The 14,487-nt window shown below is 42.4% G+C and overlaps 1 protein-coding gene across 9 annotated transcripts in view; it reads right to left on the minus strand.

Annotated features, from left to right (window-relative positions):
• Window positions 1-13,472, minus strand: part of LOC308332258 (sodium bicarbonate cotransporter 3-like) — a 73,436-nt gene extending 59,964 nt beyond the window's left edge. For 8 of the 9 annotated variants that reach the window (XM_080788038.1, XM_080788040.1, XM_080788039.1 and 5 more), the window contains exon 1: window positions 13,324-13,472. In XM_080788038.1, the coding sequence (XP_080644164.1) occupies window positions 13,324-13,374 (51 nt within the window). In that variant the 5' untranslated portion in view covers window positions 13,375-13,472. Of the gene's footprint in view, window positions 1-3,093; window positions 3,443-13,323 lie in introns of those variants that run through there. The other variant, XM_080788036.1, reaches the window with a different exon arrangement.
• Between the last annotated feature and the right edge of the window lie 1,015 nt (window positions 13,473-14,487).

Here is a 14,487-nt window from a genome sequence, read left to right on the forward strand (position 1 = left end):
GTAGACAAAACGGAGGCACAACAGTGATTACGTGTTACGTGTGCTCTTTAGAGAGCATGCGGCACTGCTTTCTGTGTTTTCTCCCGCTCTACATATTCTCCTGGGCTGCGTCCAAATTCATTATGCCCCATATAGTGCACTACTTTAATTTGTACTTTTTAAACATTTGTTCTCCCCTGTCTTTTCTTACCTGGCGGATCTCGAAGTTACAGATCTCGAGTGATCTGTGCATTTATTTGCAATTGTTTAATTGATTTTATTTTATTTATAAATAAAATAAGTACTGGCTCGGCCAGCACATGACGTTAGGAGAGGAATCAGTTGCTGTAGAATATGTTTCTTCTAGTCAGTTGATTCTTCAGATCCATATGAGGCGATCTGAAAAAACCCTATGGGGATTACAATGCAAATAAAAAGTACCCACGGACCTATAGCACCCTCTACCAATATTGACGTCAGACTCTGTGCTCCCTCTATAGGGAGTACAGTCCGAAATCATCACTATTTGAGTCCACCAAGTCTGGATCCCCATATGGAGTATAGGGAGTAGGGAACAACCCTATGAATTCGAACGCAGCCCTGCTGTCCTAAATCCCAGGTCCAGCTCAGTTACAGCGTTTCCAGACCTGAGCCGACGGCCGTGTTCTGCTGTCGTCTTTTCCAGGTTTTTAAGACAGCTGGTGGATGGAAAAGTAGCTCCACCCATGCGGCTGAATGCCGCGACGGCCAGATTCCCGGAAACGCTTGCCCCCGTGGCAGTCAGCCACGTGGGTGGAGCTTAAGTTCCATCCACCAGCTGTCTAAAAACCCGGAAAAGACACGCCCAGACAGCAGAAACCGGCCGCGCCTGTTTAGTAGGTCTGGCAACAGCTAGTATAATCACTGGTCGGCTCCGCCTCTCTATGTCATTGCTCCGCCAATAATCAGTTTACCAATCATCTTCCTTTCCCTTCCAATAAAAAGCACCTGCGTAGCCCCTCTCCCTTCCACCATGTCAGACAGAGACAGCTCTGGTTGTGTGCTGACTTACAGGCTTTGTGTCAGATTCAGGCCTGTGTTGTTTCTTTCAGGGAAACTAGAGAGCTGGGCTACCCTGTACATTTCCATCACATAGTTATTTTCTGTTAAACACATAAGGTTAGGTGTGAGTGCCACCCTCTGTAAGTTTGTCCGATTTGTTAGTGTATTTAGGTTTTGTTTTAATTGTCTATAGAGAAGTAATTTACATACATTATTAAAGATAGTAGAGTTTTGGTTTTATGGTATTTTGATTTGACACTCCCGGATCCTGGATATATATGTTATTGTCCCTTTAAAGCCCTAGACGGCCATATATGTAGGGACGTAACAACCAGGCACGCATGCATGGAACCACTTCCATTCCACTTCTTCATAAACGCTGGTTGTTCATTCAACAATGCATCGTGGTTCAACGGCTCTGCCGATGTGAGCCACGACATCACACGTTTTGCGGATTCTCCATATTGCAGGTTTACATGGAGATGGGACACGGAGCGTTGCCAAAGACTTCCACCCTGGAAGGTGGTTTCACTTTTCAATGGCCTATCAGGTTATGATAGGTTAAGGCTTGAATTGTCGCTAAGATATGGTTAGGGCAATGGTTAAGGTTAGGAAACTAGAGGTGCAGAAATCAGTTCAAAGAACAACGATGTATGCTTGTGTTTTCTGTGGTTCTAACAGACAGCAGTGGAATGGGAACACTGTGGTTTGTGTTGAACTTATATTCAGGTGCCCCGACGGAGCAATATCACTCACTTCAACAAGCAAAATATATGCACCACATTATTTCACCTCTCAAATTACTTGAGGTCCCTCCAGACAGGCCCAGCTGTGCGAGTTTTTGTTCCAATCCCAAATTGCACCTGATAAATTCAATAATGAGTTCTTGAGCCCCTGCATACTATACCTAATCAGTGGAACAACTTACTACCAAACACGCTAGGGCAAAAACCAACAATGCTGCCTGTAATCCAAACAATACCAATACAATCAATCAATTGACTGTATTTGCCAAGAATTAGGAAGTTATAAACAGTTCATTTCAGATTTCCGTGGACAACAAATGAAATCTACAATCAAATCACTTACAGAGAGGTGGTAAGATAAAATGTATACGGACAAAATGGTTTTCCAATTAAGTAGGACTAAAAAATGAGGTAGTCAGGGGACATTTACAACTGTTTTTATCATTCCGCTTGTTGTTTCATGACTCCATTAATTAATGAGGATCTATTTACGGACACGAACACAAAGAATATGAGGTTTATGAGCCTATAGAGGATACAGTCACACTCCTTGAACACACACACACACACACACACACACACACACACACACACACACACACACACACACACACACACACACACCCCACCCCTCGGCTCCACAAATATCTTCCTCCCTCTTGCTGACTTTCACAGGACTGGTAAGCATTCATTCACGTTTATGCCCCCTGACTAATCTGGGCTGCTGCCCAAAATGAGTACCTGAGTGTTCTAAATCCATTCTCTCTTAAAACAACAAAACATCTCCCTGAAGCTTCCAGATGCTTGTTTTGTTATTAAATGATCATCACGGCAGTCCCCATTTTCTTCCCTCCTCCCTCCTCCTCCTCACACTCTCTCTCAGCATCCATGTCATCTAAAAAAACAGAAAGGATGTTTTCCATTTCAAGCGACAAAGTAGTCAAGGCAAGGGGGCTTCTTCTTACCACTCTTTCAAATCTCTCCCTCTACGCTTCCATCCCTCTCTCTTTCTCTCCATACCACCCCAGGCACCCCTTCAGATCTGCCAACCACCTGCGCTCCTCCATATAGTACACCCAGCGCTGAGCTGCGGAAGAGCCTAAGAAAGGACGCACTTTGACACACAAATGCGCACACACACACACACACAGAACTCATTCTTTACTACTGGATAAGAGTCAGACACAGTTACAGATATTAAAATGGATTTGCGTACGTCGTGCACACACAGAAAACCCCTTGCACACACACAGCTCGGACAATAGTGAAGACACACATTTACAATATCTCACGTGTGTGCATAATATGCATCCACACACTCACATACCGTAAGCACGTGTTCTCCTTCAGCCTTTCCCTCCATTTGGGACTGGAACCTCAGCAGCAGACGTTAGCCAGTTCCTTACCCTGACCAGCTGTCTTCCCTAGGTACATGTGAGCCTGTGTCTGAGCGTGCGTATGTGTGAGAGAGACTGTGTGGTGTGTGTGTGTGTGTGTGTGTGTGTGTGTGAGACAATGTACGTCTGAGCTGGGTTCTAACAAGAGATACTAGAGTGGTCGTCTGTCTGTCCGTCGCCTCTGCCTCAGCTCATCTGTTCATACAGAGAGATAGAGTACTAGTGGTCGTCTGTCCGTCGCCTCGTCTCTGTTCATACAGAGAGGGAGAAAGACTGAGACAGAGCAGCACAGAGATAAAAAGGGGGAACAGAAAGGGGGAGAGAGAGAGCTGCTTTAAAACAGACTAGCTTAGCTCTACCCTGCCAGTCCGCTCTTTACTCAACAGCCAATCCCTGCTACCATGAATATTTTATTCAACCAGTGAAGAGCTCTCTCTCTCTCTCTCTCTCTCTCAGAGGACGTCCACACTTGGAGGACGCACAAATACTCACCCACTGAGGTATTCAGGTCATACATACAACAAGGGCTCGGCCCCCCAATACACGCATACAGATAAATAGAAACACGTTTCTTAATGTAGATAGTCATTCCACACAGGCGGGTGGAGTGCACTGTGAAGGACGGACGGGAAGTCGTATTCATTAGGAGCCTGCATGTCTTTCATTCTCTTGACATGTCATGATCCCTCAAGGTCAGCCACGTCTTTCGCGTCCAGTAATCCCTCACTTAGTGATGACTCATCGCCCCCTCCTCTCCATTACTTTTTTTCTTTAACCTTTATTTTTCCAGGTGCTCCACGACAAAGTGTCCTCCTCAATTCTGCACACACTTCTCTTTTATTGACGTTACCTGTCTTTGTACTGTTTATTGTGTGAATAAACTAAACTAAACTGGTGTGGGCAAAATCAAGTCAACATAAAAGACAAAGACAATATAGAGCAACATATTCTAATAAAGTGGTCAGCGAAACCAAAGAAGATGGTTATTTGTTTACTCAAGGACACGCTGTGGAAGTGTGGAATCCATGCCTTGGATACTCACCATGCACAGACGCTCCGTCTAGGTCTATGACTCTATACCCACCATGCACAGACGCTCCGTCTATGTCTATGACTCTATGTACGTCAACAGCATCTCAACAACTATCCTACCACCGCACATCATTACATTAACCACCACCCAAACGGTTATTGCTGTAATAAAGCTGAGCCATAAATCATTGCCTCAACAACTCATCTGGGATATATTATCCCAGATGAAATTAAATGAGAAGGGTGCCATCTAATGGATGAAGCTATATTTAGCACAAACACCTGGCAAAGTAAGCATACCATAGATCCAAGTCCAGGGGCCGACCACACTGGACACATCAGCCTCCGTGCAGGGCGGCTTTTTGCAATGGTTATCATCAATTTGACTGTGAATTATTTAATTGTGTTTGCACGTCAACACGTGCTCAAGTTTTTCACATCTTTGTGCGTTTGTATATTAGCACGGAATGTGTGTTTGTGTGTGTGTATGGGCACGGAATGTGCTCAGCTGATTGGCAGAGCACGGAATGTGACGTATGATGATGTATGATGATAAGAGCGCCCCTCACTTCACACAGGGTGTGATTTCTTTATCTAGCAGATAAGCACTCCTCCGGATCATTGCAGATCATCGCATGGGTTGATTCGTCTGGCTTCCAGGCTAGGGTTAAGAGATGAACAGACAGGATTGATCTTCTCATCTCTAGACCAGGAGTAGGCAACAATCACTGGCACACTGGTGTAAGTGTGAGAAGGAGGATGTTTGGTTAAAAATAAACTATTTAAAAAAATGTGAGAAGTCCCTCACAGTCACATTTGTATATGTAAATTACATCCTGCACATAATTCTACATTCATTAAAACTCTGAAATCTGACTTGTGTGACAGGGACAGGGAGGGACCTGACCTACTGTAAAAGACAGATAAGTTGTTATTATGCTGCAAACACCACCCCTTTCTAAATTGGGAAATCCTTACAGAGTTGATAACCACATTTATGTGACCGTTTCATATAAAGGCCTCAGGATGAGAACACTGTTTATGTTGGCTTAAAACGGGACTAATCAACATTTCTTCAATTAAGAGAGAGAGAGAGAGAGAGAGAGAGAGAGATTAAATGGAAACTGAGCTACACTTCCTAAGCGCCTGCTCACTAACTGTACCAAGACATCAGAGACACATACTTCTCACAGATTGCAATCACCCAAAGAGCATTTGAAAACATGACCAACAAAAAACTATCTGCTGGGCGAAGTGCAACAACAATGTGCACAACGTACAACACAGCAGCAAGATTCTGCTGCTGTGACAGGACAATGATGTCCAATGGAACACAATTGTGTGTATTCCTGGCATTTCCTGTACCGTCTTCATCGAGTAATCTCGGTACAAAGAAAGAAACACTGTACGGACACAAACACAAAGAATAAGAGGTTTGATCCTATAGAACACACACACACACACACACACACCCCTCCCTCACTGTTCCTTCAGTAATCACAGTGCGTGGTTGAACCACTTGATACAAAAAATCTAATCAATTCCTCCCTCCGTGTGGTAATATAACTATTGTTTGAAGTTGATTGGGGTCAGAAAACAGCAAACTAATAAATATCTGAGGGGTGAACGACGTCAGGACAGAAATCAGGGTCGCCTGATTGAAGTGAGTTTTTCTTGCTCACGAGAACGTACAATTACAATTTAGGCATTTAGCAGACACTCTTAATCCGGAGTGACTGACAGTAAGGCCTCATTCACACGTATCAAACACCAATCAAGCATATTTTTGGTCGTTTTTTTGGGCCACCACAATGCTTTTCCAATGGGAGTCACATGGTTTGACCAAAACATTTTGTTTGATGGTGGGGAGGGGCAGAACACCACCAGCAATCAGCAATCAAACACAAATGTTTGGTCGTCAAACCATGTGACTCCCATTGGAAAAGCATTGTGGTGGCTTAAACAAAACTAATATATGACCAAACATTTCTTTGATTGCGTTTGATACGGTACGTGTGAATGAGGCCTAAGCAAGAACAACACATGGTAATACATCAATGTATTTGATTAGATTTTTTAAATAGCGAAGACAATAATCAGTTTATTTCTGAAGGAACAGGGAGTCCTGTCTTGTGTGTATTTGTTCATGTGTGAGTGTGAGTATCGTACGCACGTGCGTGCGACGTGCGTGTGGTGTGTGTGTGTGTGTGTGTGTGTGTGTGTGTCGACGTCGTGCACACGCACGTGTGTGGACACGTGCATGTATGTGTGCATGCGTGACACAAGTTGTTTACGCCCCTAGTTAGTTTGATAATCTCATTATGATGATCATTTCTGCCATATTATAATCATGCATCTCTAGCTCAAGGCCTCAAGCCAAAAACTAGATGGAAGTTGATGGGAAAAAAGCCTTATTTGGCCAAACAAAGGAGCAAAAAAGAAGTTCAAGAGAATCCATGTTCTTACTGTATAGGTTCAATAAATATTAAATACTGAGAATGCATGGGACACGACACATCCTATAACCAGTTTAGCAGTGAGAGATAGCTTACAGCTATGAGGAAACACTGACTATATCATAGAAACATCACAGCGGAATAAAAATAACTCACAAGGACATTTTGGTTTGTTTTTGTTGAAACGATGTGAACGCTCTCTCCACATCCTTCCCCTAACCATACCACATCCATGGATACTTCCTCCATTTTCAACCTTATCTTCATATAGCTGGTCCTCACGAATAATGCTCATTTATGGCATGGCACAATTTATGTCTACTGTCACAGTACGCTCCTCTGCCCTTGGACTTTGTCAGTGATTTGGGACTTTTACTAGTATTTGTGTTCTGTACCTTATTTTGTAGTAGAGTTATGTGATTTTCTGTCTGCCTTGTTTGCTGTCACACCTTGTCTTACCTTCCTGTATTAAGCCCATCACACACCGTCTGCGACCGGCTGCGGCGCGACGCGTTGCTGCGCGGCGCCGCCTGGAAAATAGAACTGTGTTCTATCGGCGCCGGTGTGCGATAGGTTCATTGAAAATAATGGAGGCGGCTGTGTCCGCCGCGCGGCGCACGCAGCCGGTGTGTGGTGGGCTTAAGTCTAACCATAGAGTATTAAAAGGATAGAGACTGAACCAGAGCGTTTTACCAATTGCTGAAAAAAAAAAAAATTAGTCATTAAAAATTTGACATAATATTGCTTTAAGATGAAGACGTCAAACCAGTCAGAAATTGCGCTTTACAGAGATTGTGCATCAATTCACCCATTCACACACATTCATACACGGATGGCGGCGGAAACCATACAAGGCACCAACCAGCACATCAGGAGCAATTTGGGGTTCAGTGTCTTGCTCAAGGACACTTCGAGACTAACTCTGGGGGAGCCCGGGTTCGAACAGGAAACCTTCCACCATCCAGCCACTCTACCCCTGAGTCACCGCCGCCCACTGAAAGGGGGAGAGAGAGATGGGGAATGACACGCGGCAAAGGCCGTCGGGTTCGGGAGTCGAACCCGCAGCTTTAACAAAAGTCTGAGCCTGTTGACTGCCGGACTACTAGTTCTCTTTTTTCTAAATACGAAGATGGCAGTGTTACCAATAGAAAATAGACCTACTTCCATACATGTTTCTGTGAAGGACCGACAAAGGAACTCCAGGGCAGGGTGGTACACAATGGCTAACATTTATCATACTCTCAATAGTGGCCCCTTAGAAGCTTATGGTCTGAAACTTCACGTCACACTGCATAATATTAAGTTAATTTTGTAGGAAAACCTCTGCCCTACAGAGGCTGGATTGTATGGTACGTTAACAAACAAGCTCTCCTTTGTGCAGGCATTAGCCTATAGGCTGCTGTAGCGATGAAGCCTCCATTGTGAAAGGTTGAACGCTATGCCATTAGTTCTACAAAAGGGCCTCAATCGATTTAACGAACCATTCAAAGAAAATGTCATAACGCTGGTGAAGGTTTTAAGACGATGTTTGTTTTTTTACTCTATGGCCGCAAAAGAAACACTATTATATAAAATGGGAGAGACAATTTTATTATCAACTATTTGAATCATCCTTTTCCCTCCCCAATTCATGTCACTACCAACCCCCTACTATTTGTCTGATGAGGATGTGGAGTAGACAACCAAACCAACTTTGATAAACATTCTTTTGACCCGACAGTGAGAACTTTCACCGGGAGGGTGTATGCCGAGGAGCACACTATCCCAGGGGTTGACACTCAGAGGCACTTGCCCTTTGGACAACACAAGTACAGGTCATGTTCTACTTGCCCAAAGCTCATGCCCACTTGTTCAAAAAGTTAATCGTCCATTATAAAATTAATAAATTATGGGTAAAGAATTTAATTCCCGGTAACTTTAGCACTTCATTGTTTTTCCTTCTAGGGCTGTGAGATAAAAAATGTCACACCTCAATTTTTATGCCCAATACCTACTATGAATAGGACTATGGGTTCACAATTGTTATTCTATGTGTGTGGTTATTTTACATTCCACAGACCAGAAGACAGAGCGCTCTGGCCACGTTCAGATGTTTTTTAGACACATATCTTGTGTTGTGTTTATAGATTGACGTGTCTCTTCTCAAATGAGCACTTGCCCGGTCGGGAAACCTGAAAACAAACCCCACCTGCCCGAAGGTTTTATTTACCTGGCAGGGGCAGTTGGGAAATCCTGTTCATACTCCAGTTTTAGGTGATAAGGTGGCCACCGAAACAGTGGTTAGTAGAGAGATGTGTTTGGGTGAGCGGTGAAGGACTATATTATATGTGCATCACAAAACCTTTATAAATAAACTGCACCCATGCACCCCCCACTCAATTAAACAGTGCTTCAGGCACTGACAGAGGTGGACAACAGAAGGAAATAATCTCTACTATAGGGTCCTCATTTGACTGGAATCACCCGACTGTTCAAATTCAGTCACCATGGAGGATGGTAGCAGCCAAATACAGAATACTAATAGACTGCAAGACCGTCACCCTGATCTAATGCAAAACATGGGAATCAAAAGGAGCAGGGGGATTACGGATTCTGGACTCAAACAATGCTATCAATAATTGCTTTTCAGTTTTCACCACTTCAATTAAGTATTTGACAGTCAAGTCATTTAAACTAAAAACCATTGAACCCTGCAGCCAACTCACGCAGACTATTCCCTGGCATATCAGTACCTGGTGGGATCTATAGGCAACAGTCATTCTCACTAAAAGATGCATATATTCTTTTTGCTGATAATTAAATAGCAAATGGCAAAGCATGTAATGTCACCCATTTTTTAACACAAACAACAAAAAACAAAACCATATATGAACAACATCCCCCCCCCCCCCCCCCCCAACAGCGCAATAGAGAAGAAAATAATAATAATAAATACAACAAACAAGGTCAAGGGTCACATCATGGGTCTCAGTCTTGTCATTGTGTCATACACCAGTGGGAGAAACACTGTCCGCTACACTTAAGTTGAAACAAACACAGAGCATTCTTCTGGATAGATATGGTTATTAAAATATTCTATGAAAGGTCTCCATGCCTCAAAAAAAAGCAGTCAGTAATTCTTTCTAAGCTTTACAAGTAGCAGATCGCATCATTAAGCCAGATCGAGTGAGATGGTGGTAAATATTAGCTTACATGTACAAACAAGAGAATGATATAGCTGCCTGGCGCCAGACATAATAACGTCAGTCAGAACACGCACATTAACAAGGTGAATGGAGATCAGACCAAATGGACTGTCATTTAGTGATAAATATAAACTCTGCAAGCATAATGGGTGCCTTAGGCAAAGCCATACTATAATAGTGGACTCATTCCTTTCCTTCAACCCCTTTTATCTCTCTCTCTCCGTCACTCTCCGGAACATCCATTAGCTCCTGGCAGGCTAGGAAACAAAGATGCATAAGTGCAATTACGGTTGAACTTATTACCTATATATTTTTTACTATTCCTCTTTATCTAATCATGATTATGTATTTTGCCATAATCAGTTAGGTAGCTTAAGCTTTAAGGTATGGCCATGACAGCAATGGTACTAAAACTGTTTAAAAAAAGATACAGGTATATATAATATTAATCATATTCGGATATTTGGTATTCGGCCAACTGTTTCCTATATTCGGTATCCGGTTTCCCTTTCGGTCCATCCCTAGCGTGAACCCATAGTCATATTCATAGGTATTTGGCATAAAAAGAAATTGGTATGACTTTTTTTTTAATCGCACAGCCCCATGAAGTAAAGAAGTGTTAAATTGAACAGTACCGGTAATTCAAATTTTACCTATCATTTTATAATGGATGATTTTTACTTTTTGGGCAAGTGCCTCTGAGACCTTAGTGTCAACCCTGTCCTTGGAGAATTAATATGAAATGAAATTGGTTAAGGCAGCAGCGGCTAAGTGGAGCCGGGTTTCAAGCATCCACGCTCAGCTGACATCAGAACAATGGAGTACTTTTTCCTCAAGATGAGCTTGAAGGTTAAACCCATTTAGACCAGGGGGTGAATTCTAAAAAATATGTCTTCTAAATCCTGACAGTTTTCTGAAAAACCTATGTTTCTATGTCAGCGGTGCTCAACATTTTTCATGTCAAGAACCCGCATAATTATCTGTATCAATCAAACATACTGTATGTCCAAATTGCAAGCTAACAACAACGGTAGCACTTGCTATCCATGCATGTCTATAGGGCAAACAACAATGGAACAGGAGCGCACCCCAGCAGTGAGAAGGTGCTGCTGACCACAGAAGATATATGGAAACAGTGTAAAAGAGAGAAGGTCGCACAGCTCGTAGCCACGATGCAAGAGAGATGGGGAGTGACATGGAGCAAATGTCCTAGGGATCCCGATCCGAACCCGCGACACGCCTAGGTGCCCGGACCGCTATGCCAGCTGTTCCTTCCCCCTCAGCAACCCCAATAAAAAACATGTGCTGGCTCTGACACTATAGCTGCATTTAGATGAACACCTTTCTTCCACTCTGATTAAAATAAACCCGATTGAAGGTTTTGGATCAAGTGTTAAATGTGGCGAGATCAATCCGATCTGATTTACAATTTAGGCATTTAGCAGACGCTCTTAATCCAGAGCGATTTACATTAAGCAAGAACAAAAAAGCATGGGAATACATCACATAAAAAGCATTTATCATGAAACATGCGTAAGCTAAGAAAGTAACAGTGGAATATCTATATAATGAAACTATACATATAAACTATACATATATACTACTATGCTATACATATTTACTAGTCTATGACGTGCTATGACTACATACAATGCAATTATAGACAGTGCTGTCTACATAACATGCTATAAGTCTGCGTCAAATGTTATCTAAGTCTACAGAAATGCTATCTAAGGGGGTGGGGTAAGTGCTATGGGCCATGATGGAGTCTGAAAAGGTGGGTTTTCAGACTACGGCCGAAGATTGGGAGTGATGCTGCAGTTCTGACTGCAATGGGAAGTGCATTCCACAGTTTTGGAGCCAGAAGGGCTGATGTTTGTTTACATGTGTCCACTTTTAATCGGGTTAGCCGTGTATAATAACAATATTATTACTATAAAATGGGCCACCACATCATGTGTTTTCCCGCTTTAGGTAGACCACTCCTCTGCACCCGATTAGAATTTAAATCAAGTTGGACTTGATCGGGTCACGGGTGTACTGTATACATCAGGTTTATTTTTAATCTTGTTTTAACCCGATTAAAAGTGTAAACACAGCTAGACCGTGAAGTGAATGTCATTTAAACTCTGGAAGCCCCTTAGCTTCATAGCATACAAGCCCACAATGACTCACACTGTAACATGCTTGTATAGACCGGCTATTTTCTGCAAATGAGTATAGAGCCCTGGGAGATATCGGTCAACTAGGATATAAGTGGTTAAACATATAGCTCTGCGAAACAAGTTGTGTTTCCGGGGACTCAGTAGCTCTCAGTACGAGTTATTCCATCACCTACATTTCTATATCTGTAAAGCTCCATCAAACAACAAACAGGATGTGGGCAACACACACACAAGTCAGACCGGGGCAAGAAGTCAGCATTATGTAGGGCTTGTGTAACCCACAAACTATGTAGGTAGGTCACAACAAAAATATGTTGCACAAAATAAGATCTGTATTTTCCAAGCACCCGTTTTATAGTTATTTGTTGACGTCACAGCAGAACGACATTCAAAGGGGCCTTTAAGTCCTGTAATGTGAACTACACTGTTAGTTAATCTTCGGAATGAAACACATACTGTCTGAAGGCTTGCAAATTCCTTACTTCAAAGCACTGTGAAGAACATGTTTTTAACTTTTTAACAATACCAACATTTTCCATGTGTTTCAAAATAGTTCAAAATATATTTTGGCCAAACATAAATTAAGCAGCTGAGCAGCAGTGAGTCTGGCCGGGCATTTTGAGGAAGAAAATGTAAAAAATGTTGATGCATTTTGGGGGAAAACATTTGATAATTCAAAAATATAAATTACGGTAGTGGCACGGTCTGGCTGACTGATTTGTTGTGGAATTTCACATTTTTAGACATTTGCTGTGGCGCCACCATCAGGATCATTAGCCCGGCGTTGAACTGAGGACCCATGATGAAGTTCTGTTTATTCCATGCATGTGAATAAGAAGATTGGTAAATATAATATGATGTTCATTATGGCATTACAGTGCATTAGTGTTTAACTGGATAATTCTGTCCTGTTAAACAATGACTGATATAATTGTAATATGCTCCTGAGTCCTGACTGAGTGAGTCCTGAACAAGGGGTTGAGACTTTGCCTGCTCGACTCGTGTCTGACTATAGTTAGTAGCACCTAATTTGCTTTTTGTGACGAACCCACATGAGACAAACACCAACCAATCAAGGCGACAACCTTGTACAAACAACAAATGTGATTTGATGCTCCCACTGCCTTCCATATGAAGGCGTTTTAATCACAAGACGCTCCTTCGCCACGTGTCCTGACTACTAGAAAGCCGGGTGCTAACAATAGCAGCTGACTCCAGTTCCAAAGCCAGCATCCCCCATTATTTCTCTTGCAGCAGACATCTGGGGTGAGAAAAGCATGCATTTTTTCCAGCAGAGTGTAATGTGTTTTGTCGGGTCTTACCGTCCTCAAAAGGGGTCTCATTTGCTCAGCAAATACAGCAGGCTGCGCCATTATTTCACCTGTCGCCTTCTTCTTCAAGTTGTTTTTTACCGTTCCGGGTGCGGTGCTGGAGGGGTCCTGCAGTCGAACTTCAGTAACACTTTACTGTGAACTATGTGATGATTTGGGTTGGGGTACTGAATCATGCCACACAGCCACAGACAGAGACGCCTTACGGGTGATTGACAGGTTTCTCCGCCAATAGCCTTTCGGTAATCGGAACTCGAAGCCAGAGAGAAGGCTGTTGGGGGCGGGGCAGAGGCAGAGCAAACTCGCTGACCCCGCCTACAACAAAAATCCCCAAGTGCGCTTTTGTGACACAGTCTAGACGTTGACTTTTGGAGAAACCAAAACTCTAAATAAATCTGGAAATCTATGAAATGTTAATTTAGTCGTTTGTATGGACGTCCATGCCATGGACGTTTATCATGAATTGAAAACGGTGCATGGACCCTCTTGTAAACAAGTGTAATAATGCTTTATATAAATGTAATCTTATCTTTGTAATAATGCTTTATGGTGTATTATGCTTTCAAATCTATGCGTTCATTTGAATGATGCATAGTAGGCTACTTTATAATTGTTACACAAACTAAATACTACGCATTTTATAATAGCTTATAAAGGTCTAGTATAAAAGCAGTTACAACAAGAACAACAAGAACAACAACATATCCACCTGTTGGTGGCGTTGTAACAGGCCAATGTGAAAATGGTGGGATATATTCTTCAGCCTATAGTATGAAAGTCTGTGAAAGATTCCACGTAAATTGCACACTGCCTTCATGATTTGAGTCATTTTCAAAAACGCTGGCAAAGCCGTGCATATCCACGGATATTCCAAGCAGTGGATATCCCCAAACTGTGTGTGTGTGTGTGTGTGTGTGTGTGTGTGTGTGTGTGTGTGTGTGTGTGTGTGTGGCCATTGGTTTTTAGTATGAAATAAGAAAATAGCATTCAATTTATGCAAGAACAACTCAAAATGTTTCTGCCTGCACCTTCAGGAATTTAATTACTTTAAAGCACACAATAGCCATATAGTGACTTGCATATATTCACACTTAATGCATTGTAAGTGATTATATTAAAACAATATTATAATTTATTACAACAACTGATAATTTT

The sequence above is a fragment of the Protomyctophum bolini genome (genome assembly GCF_963924005.1).
Source record: "Protomyctophum bolini genome assembly, chromosome: 17".
Taxonomy (NCBI): Eukaryota; Metazoa; Chordata; class Actinopteri; order Myctophiformes; family Myctophidae; genus Protomyctophum; species Protomyctophum bolini.